Source organism: Hippocampus zosterae, chromosome 8 (assembly GCF_025434085.1).
Source record: "Hippocampus zosterae strain Florida chromosome 8, ASM2543408v3, whole genome shotgun sequence".
NCBI lineage: Eukaryota > Metazoa > Chordata > Actinopteri > Syngnathiformes > Syngnathidae > Hippocampus > Hippocampus zosterae.
The window spans coordinates 16,217,692-16,226,385 of NC_067458.1; the positions used below are offsets into that span (position 1 = coordinate 16,217,692).

Below are 8,694 nucleotides of genomic sequence, written 5' to 3' on the forward strand. Positions count from 1 at the left end.
AAGGATATCTCCAAGTTAAATGTCCACAATGCTGGAAACATTTCCGATTCACTAAAAAGGGAAATGCGGACAACACTGGCCATCTTCATTTTCATAAAATGCATTTCAGTGCTCGGGTGTTTTTTTTTTTGTGCATAAACAGGTACAGTCAACAAATGTGAAGGAACGACAGATCCGAAAAGGGTATTTTTGTCTTTTGTACACAAAGAATACGGGGGGGAAAAAAGTGCATGACTGATTGATAAGAACATAAAAGGGCACTTTGTCATTTTGGTGCTATGTCCTGGGTTTTATTCCCCCGCTCCATAAATACTGTTACGGCACAGCCACCAAACCAAGGCCCTCAAAACAGTCGTGTACTGTACGTAATCCCCCATTGGAAACCGGCAACTGGAAGAAGTAGAAATGAATTTAAAAAAAAGTTTTAATTGCCACTGTGATCCCCCTCCTTTGTGCTGCTATGACACAATTTCCTCTTGGTGGGTGATTTGACTGAGGAAGTGCATACATTGAATTGGCAGCCATCTTTGTGCCATGAAGATAAACATTGTCAATGACTCAAGCCCGACTGGTCTCAAATGACATCACACTGCATACCCAAGTGCTCACAAAAACAAAAGTCTCATCTTGGGGGTGGGGTGGACAGGATATAAATATAAGCCCCTGTGCTTACATGATGAGGAAGATGGTTTCATGGGGGGGGGGCTAATAGTGGTGCCTTGACTTGCAAATACAATTTCAATTTTCAAATTTTGAATTGGGACTCAGTATCTACTTGGTGCCTCTTTCCTGAATATGAGGAATGGAATGTAGAGTACCCAGTTGGCTTCCAAAATAGGAAAACTCAACGCAAGTATACAAAAAAAAAACTTTGGTCAATTTGTACTTTTGGGCTGTGTCTGGATGTTCAACAAAAGCTTAAAAGGGGGGGGGGTGGTCGAGGTGGTTTTTAAAAGTCAATAAAATCTATGTAGGTAGCAGTACAAAACATAATGGCCTCGGCATGTATGTAACAGGCCACCGTAGTTCAATTCACAGGAGTCACGGGAAGACTGGTTGTTTAACGCCACCCTGGGTGGAGAAGACAGCTGAGTGAAAAGGAAGACGGGTTAAGACGTTTTAAAGGAGAGATCCGAGCCGGCTCTGTCCAGTTCTGTCCAGTGGAGGGGGAGGACAAAAGTTAAGGCGATCGACGGTGGATGCCAACAGCGGCTCACAGGAGCGAGCAGCGGAAGAAGCTGCTCTTCTTGGGCTGCTCTGTGATCTTCACTCCTTGACTGCTGCCTTGGGGGTTGTTACCCTCCTGGAACGCATTACAAACAAGAAGCGCTCAAAAACATCTACCCTCACCTCCTATTATGATTAATTATTATTATTATTATCATTTCTGCTCACCAGCTTCTTGTCCATCTTGGCTTTGATATCTCGGGCAAGGGATAAGAAGGCCTGCACATAAGTGGTTCAACGTCATTGAAAGCTGTGGGGTGGTGTCAATGTTAGCTATTGTGAAGCGTGAACGTACGTTCTCCACGTTGATGTTGGCCTTCGCGCTGGTCTCCATGAACTTGATGCCATACTCCAGGGCCAGCTAAACAGAAACGCAGTGAGACAAAAAAACTGTTTAGCTCATCTTGGGAATTGGAATTTCTCCATTGCGAAACTAATAAATGTTTTCTCATCTTATCTTATGCGCCTATCACGTACCTTTTCTTAGATTACTTTCGGAAACATATTTGACATCATTGGAGGAAATTCACCTCGTCACTGCTTTTGTGCTCAGGCCAAGCAACAAAAGTATTACTGTGGCACCATCTTGTGGTATTGTGGTTCCACACAGGGTTGAAGTGTGTTAAGGAGTTTCAGTTGAACAAAAGCAGTGCTTTGTCAATATCATACGGAATTGTAAACCTTCATGGAATACCGGGGGTCCATCATTTCAAAAATTGCCGTCATTGTTGATGTAAATTTGTTGCGGCGCTAACTTTTGGGTTTTGGCTAGCTGTAAAGCTATCTTGAGCGAAATTATGACAAATAAAATCATCCTACCATTTTAACGTCTCTTTCACGGTGTTCTAATTTATGAATGCACCTGCGTGCATCTTATCTCAGAAATGTAATTCAAACCTTTTCTCCTCTTTCTTTTGACACCTGTCGCTTGTCATTGACGTCACATTTGTTTCCGAGGACCATTCTCTCCACATCTGCAGAGGCGTGCTGGTGAAAGGAGAGTCACATTGTCAACATTATAAATAGTCAGTGCAAAGGTCTTCAGTTTCGCTCCTGCAGATCTGAATTTGGACTTACATCAAACAACAAACACTGTGAAATTTGCTGGATGATAAATACATCAACTGAATTTGTTGATCTGCTGTAGTGTCGGACTGAATAATCTTAGTCCAAGAGTGAGCCGTAGTCCATCACCAAGTCATAATTACAAGGAAGTAAACAATCCAATAAAAACAGTAAGCCTTCCTGTGCTGCACGATGGCACATTCATACCCTGCTACATAAACTAGTTCACTGTGCGCCATTGATAACCTCCAAATAGTCATAAACCAAAGACAATGCTGCCACCCCCAAAATATAACGTTTGATTGGTGCACACAATCTTGCAATTTACACACACGCACACACACACAAAAAAACATATGCAGATCAAAGAATTGACGTTTATAACATTTACCTCTTCTATGTTTCGTATCCAGTTCTTGATGTTGTCAAAGGACTTCTCGTTGGTGATGTCGTATACTAGCATGATGCCCTGCAGCGTTCAGACGAGACCAAAGGTGAGTGAGCGACAAAGACATTCAGCATGTGCCGAGGCAGACTTAGAAATTCTGCGGTACCTGGAAAAACTGGTTCGGAAAAAATTATCCTTCGGTTTCAAATGCAGACGAAGAAACCAATACACTAAATCTGAGGATGTACAGTGAAGCCCCCCCCCCATCAATATCCAAAGTTAAAAACAGAAACTAATCAAAATGTTCAGAAAACCTCACAAGGATCGAGTCCAAAAGTGTCTTTTGATCTCTTTTGGCTTGTGTGTTTTGTGGTGTTGCCACCACAAATGGGCAGAGAACAGGACAAGGAACTTCATATGTCAAAGCAATAGCGGAGCAACAAAAGTAGAATGTCCACAACAAAGGTGATGTGAAGAGACTCGCCTCCGAGGCCAACATCTTGCATGCCCTTTCGTATTAAGTGCACTTTTTTAAAGCTTTTACTGTTCAGGAATGAACTTCTTTTTACACTTGTAAAACAGTTAAGAAAGGTTTTTTTTTTAAAGTGACGTTAGAAGCCAACTTGCCGTCAGGGTTTTCAAAAATTTTCCAGCCCATGCTATAAAAGGTGAAGCAAAGCGTGGCATTACTGCGATGCACAAAAAGACGCCGTGATTATTTGCCAACACCCCAAAAGCTCACTCTGGAAAACAAGGACAGGTTTCCTATTTGGCCACGTTGTGCAAACGTTACCTGGTTGAGTGAAAGGATTTTTGTCTCTTGCTGGAAATATCACAGCGTGCTTTACTCAGGGCCCATCCATGATGCTCTTCTTTTCTAACATATAAATGTTCTGTCTAATTTCTGGCTTTGTCTGTCCATAGTTGATGACTTTATATTATTGCAAAGCGTTCTCTCCTCCTGTGTATTTTATTTTGCAAGTACAATAGGACTGTTATGGGAAATGATGCCACGAGCATCTAACCAATGTCAACTTTCATCATATTAGTTCGGCGTGGAAAAAAAAAATGTATATATACATATAGTCGTGGTAGTATGATGAGCATCCTACCATAGCTCCTCTGTAGTAGGCTGTTGTGATGGTCCTGAATCTCTCCTGGCCCGCTGTATCCCTGCATGGGAACAATGAGTAATAACACCTTTTGCTTCAGAAAGCAGTTCACGATCAGCATCCCACCACCATCATCATATCTTGAAAATGAAACTTTTCTCAAAAAAGGTATGGTTTGAAGACAGAGAGGCATCCGTTTTTTGTTTTATTTTGAAGTAATCACTTCATGGTGAAGAAAATAATGGAGGGAAAGAACTGTCGTTCATGTTAAAATCAGATTTCCCCCCCCCCCCCCCCGCCCCCACTGTTCATTGTTTAAAAAAAAACCCACTTAATTTCAACATAGGGCGGCCCAGTGGTCGACTGGTTAGCGCGTCAGCCTCACAGTGCAGAGGTGGAGGGTTCGATTCGGCTATGGCCTTCCTGTGTGGAGTTGGCATATTCTCCTCGGGCCTTCGTGGGTTTTCTCCGGGTACTCCGGTTTCCTCCCACATTCCAAAAACATGCATGGCAGGCTGATTGAACACTCAGAATTGCCCCTCGGTGTGAGTATGACCACGAATGGTTGTTCATCTCCGTGTGCCCTGCAATTGGTTGGCAACCGGTTCAGGGTGTCCCCCCCGCCTACTGCCCGAAGACAGCTGGGATAGGCTCCAGCACGCCCCTGCGACTCTTGTGACGCAAAAATGGATGAAGGGCACGCCTCCCCAGACAAACGGCTGCCATTTTTCTGTTACAAGTACCCGAATTAGACAAATTTAGCGAGCGGAGTTCCACAACAAGACTTCAGCACAAGCAACAAAAGGCATGTACTTAGTCCATCACTTGAGGAAATACTAAAAGTCGTTTGGATGACATTTCGCTTGTCTCTCTGCTCAAGAAATTGGTGTCTGGTGTCTCTGAGGCACTGTAATGCGCATTCTTCAAAATGCACGCGCTTCGAGCTTAGGTCGTAGCATTCCATAGTTCACTTCACCACTTAATGGCACTAAATTCCAAACACTGTACCTTTAAAAGGGCACCAGACATAAATAATGCTTATATCCTTTACACAAGTTCGTCAGATTTTTTTTTTTGGAGATGTTTTTTTCGGTATGTGAAAATTCCTTTGATGCAAATGTAAATACGAAAAGACTAAGTATCACAAAACAGTAAATTGTTCTGCCTGTTATATATCTTTGTCGTTATAAGCATTAACGGACACCCCCCCAAAAGATTATTTTTAAAAAATATTAATTAAATTAATGGGTTATTTTTTTCCCTACCAAATATCGGAATTAAATAAATCAAAATCAATCAGGCCTAAAGCACACGTCCAACTGTTCAATACTTCAGTGCATTTTACAAAAGTTTCTGTTCACTTAAAAAAGCTATAACGCATAATTCAGAGCAGCGGGGTTGGGCAACGTACTGTATATGAATGTGAACAATTCCAGTTACAATTCCATTGTACTGCGATACTTCCCTTCTCCACTGAGTGGCAAGGCAGGAGGAACAGAAGAGATTTGTTCTTATTGCTCATTTCGTTGCTTTCAACCCATCAGTTATCATTGTTTGGTGGCACACCAAAATCTTGAAAAATGCTTGATGATTTGCTTTATAAGCTAGCCATTTTTTTCCAGCGATATGGTATATTTAAAAATAAGTTTAGCTTTACGTATCTTTACCGACTCTGATGAATTGGCCCTTCCCCCCTTTGATTTTTCCGTATGTGGCCATTCAACGTTCATCCCCTGTTTAAATGGAGATCCAAACCACTTTTTTCAACTTTACTATGAATCTCTCACAGGGTTATTTTTAACTGGTATGAACATCAAATTTATTAATTAGAATTGATACAAGTTACTTTCACGAGACTCTCACTTTACTTTTTGAAAGCCTCATGAAACTAAATGCACACACGAGCGTAAATAAGTACACAATAAGCTTCCACAAATGGACTAACTTGCTGTGTAGACAGACAAACAGTGAGCAATTTGGGAACCCAATTCAGATAAGAAGAAGCAGGTACAAACGTGCCCGTTGAGGACACGCACTCGCTTTGTATAGAAAATACTGTACATATGCAAATATTAACTTGCTATTTGCATTTGAGTTGACCCAAAGTTTAATTGTTACATGTGACAATGCTAGCATTGACAATAGACCCGTTTTATCGTCTAACTAATTGTGTAACCCGATTAGGACATTGAAGTTGAGTGCACCATCGGCTGACTCTTGGCGCAGGAGGGAACATCAAGCTAGTCAGACATGGCACTTTATTAACTAAAACACATCATGCATTTCCTATAATCTTATTGTAAGTGTTGCACAGAGGCGATTATTCATTTAGTTTCACAAAGCCAAGCCACACTTATGATTGGAGCGGACTTCCGTCCAAATCTAAGCTTTTCTGTGACTCTTCCAATCTACGATTTATCTGTGTTGCAAAGTACAGACACTCTGACACCGTAAATTGAGTGGCTCCTTCCCATCTCAGAACATCCTGTTTGAAGCCTTCCAATGAGAAGTTACTCAAAATTACCATTGAATAAACACAGACAGACAGTGTCCTTTGTAAAAGTATTTGCCAACGTATGATTACAAATATCACTTGAAGAAGTGACTTAATTTTCTCCTTTAAGGATTTATCTAGATGCACCTGTGCATGCGGTGGATACTTGGGTGCACAAGCAACGCAATCAAGATAAGTTAAAGCGTATCATTGATGCATCTAAGACCAAACCAAAGAGTGAAAAAATGAAATGACATTCCGGATGCTGAATTGCTGAGTTTGCAGTCTCAGCATGTGATAGACAGTGTGTGACATATCTTACCATATCTGTAGCTTGATCTTCTTCCCGTCTAGTTCTATTGTTCTGATCTTGAAGTCAATACCTAAAAAAGTACAGATGGATCATAAAGTAGTCAGATATTGGCATATGTTGTGCATTTGATGGATGATTTTCGCAGAACTTCCGCTCTGTGTGGTTTAGCACTCAGATGGTAGTGAGAAAAATGATACAGCTAACCGTTAGCTTTAGCCAGTCGGCAGGAAATGGTTTCGTGGAGAACACTTTAATGTCACGTTTACGAGAGAGAACAATGAGTGACTTTGACGTTCCGGGGGCTTTTCGGGTTCGAGTTCACATTGAGGGACAGAATAATTCCCTTCAAGCGAGCTGCTTCCTGTCTTTAAAAACTTAGCAATAAATTAGCATCGAGGGATGGGCAGCTCCTCGGACCACTCTGTCGGCCACACTAACAGTTTGACACGTACTCACCTATGGTGGAGATGAACGTCGAGTTGAAGGCGTCCTCTGAAAATCGGAATAGCACACACGTTTTCCCCACCCCGGAGTCGCCGATTAAAAGTAGTTTGAACAAGTAGTCGTAAGTCTTCGCCATGTTATTAGCTAGAGCTTTACCGCTGCGGATATCCCGCCTCTTGTGACGTCACCTACGGTCAGCAGGCTGCCTATTGGCCTGACCAACTGTCTATTATCGGTGCCGTCGTGGCTCCGGAAATCCGGGTTGGGTGTGTTGGTTTTATGTCAAAGCCTACCCCCAAAATCAAAATCGGTGGCAGGAAGTAACGATGATCAGTACAATACAATACAGGAAAATACAACACAATTTTATTTATACTTAGTTATCGTACAGATACATGTATTTTTTATTCTTTACTTTTTCAAAATACGATTAGATTATTCCCAGTGCTGGGAAGTAACCAGATACATACTTACTTCTTTATTTATACTATAATACTTCGTTAGTCGTTACTGTGCTACTTGTATTTACGAGACTATTTAATTTTCTGACAAATGTATTCCTTTACGCCTAAAATTTTAAACTATATACTATTTATGACAAAATATGTTCCTAATTTGTTTCCTGGTAAAGGGTGGTAACAAAGTACAAAAACAGTGTTGCTGTCTTTCACTCGATTTTCAGGTATCTGTTATTTGTTTGAGTTTTTTTCTTTTAGCATGCATCCATTTTTCCGATCCGCTTATCCTTACAAAGGTCGCGGGGGGTGCTATAGCCTATCCCAGCCTTTTTCGGGCAGTAGGCATGGGACAACCTGAACCGCTTGCCAGCCAATCGCAGGGCACACAGAGACGAACAACCATCCACGCTCACACTCACAGCTAGGGGCAATCTGGAGTGTTTGATCAGTCTGCTATGCATGTCTTTGGAATGTGGGAGGAAACCAGAGTACCCGGAGAAAACCCAAGCAGGCCTATGAGAACATGCAAAGTACACAGAGGAAGGCCGCCGGGATCGAACCCACGACCTCTGTACTGTGAGGTCGACGTGTCCACCTTTTCCTTTATGTTTTACTTAAAAACAGGTATCTTATACAGTCTTCTCCTTGGTCAACTATTTCAATTCCGCACTTCAGCTCATTTTTCAAGTATCTGTACTTGACTTGAATATTTTTTAGATGATTTTTTTTTACTTGTACTCGCTACTTTTGAAAGGAATGTCTGCATTTTCTAATTCTTAATTTGTCAAACTAGGCTTTTTACTTTCACAATGGTGTGAAGTATCCATCCATCCATCCATCCATCCATCGATTTTCTGATCCACCTATACTCACAAGGATCGTGGGTCATGATGGAGCCTAAGAAAGAAAGAGCGAGAGAGAGAGAGATGCAAAATATTTGTCATGTATTAGTGACCATAATCACTTTTCAACTTTATTTTAAGATAAGATAGGAAAACCTTTATTTGTATCACAAAGGAGAAATATGCAATTTTCTCAATTTTTATTTATCTTTTTAACCTCATCTACTAATTATCCAGCCCATCTTTATCAAATTTCATTAGATTGAAATCACTGCAGTTTTAAAATGATATTTTATGTCTCATGTCATAAACAATGCAATCGCTGTGGCAAATATGATGTTCATGGACCAG

The 8,694-nt window shown here is 41.2% G+C and overlaps 1 protein-coding gene across 1 annotated transcript; it reads right to left on the reverse strand.

The window, feature by feature from the left end:
- Nucleotides 1-117: 117 nt before the first annotated feature.
- On the reverse strand, nt 118-7,243 carry LOC127605414 (ras-related protein Rab-8A). The gene is made up of 8 exons (XM_052072911.1): nt 7,056-7,243; nt 6,609-6,669; nt 3,793-3,853; nt 2,684-2,761; nt 2,125-2,214; nt 1,523-1,588; nt 1,396-1,446; nt 118-1,303 (listed from the first exon to the last, which is right to left on the reverse strand). Exons 1-8 carry the CDS (start codon nt 7,177-7,179, stop codon nt 1,214-1,216), a joined length of 621 nt encoding a protein of 206 aa, XP_051928871.1. The 5' UTR covers nt 7,180-7,243; the 3' UTR covers nt 118-1,213.
- Nucleotides 7,244-8,694: the final 1,451 nt, after the last annotated feature.

What these genes read in the sequence shown, in the direction of transcription:
- LOC127605414 (XM_052072911.1), bottom strand. Translation starts at nt 7,179, where the DNA reads ATGGCGAAGACTTACGACTACTTGTTCAAACTACTTTTAATCGGCGAC. An exon ending in GACGTTCATCTCCACCATAG is followed by an intron (nt 6,670 to 7,055) that starts GTGAGTACGTGT and finishes GTACTTTTTTAG; the next exon opens with GTATTGACTTCAAGATCAGA. An exon ending in CCAAGATGGACAAGAAGCTG is followed by an intron (nt 1,304 to 1,395) that starts GTGAGCAGAAAT and finishes AATGCGTTCCAG; the next exon opens with GAGGGTAACAACCCCCAAGG.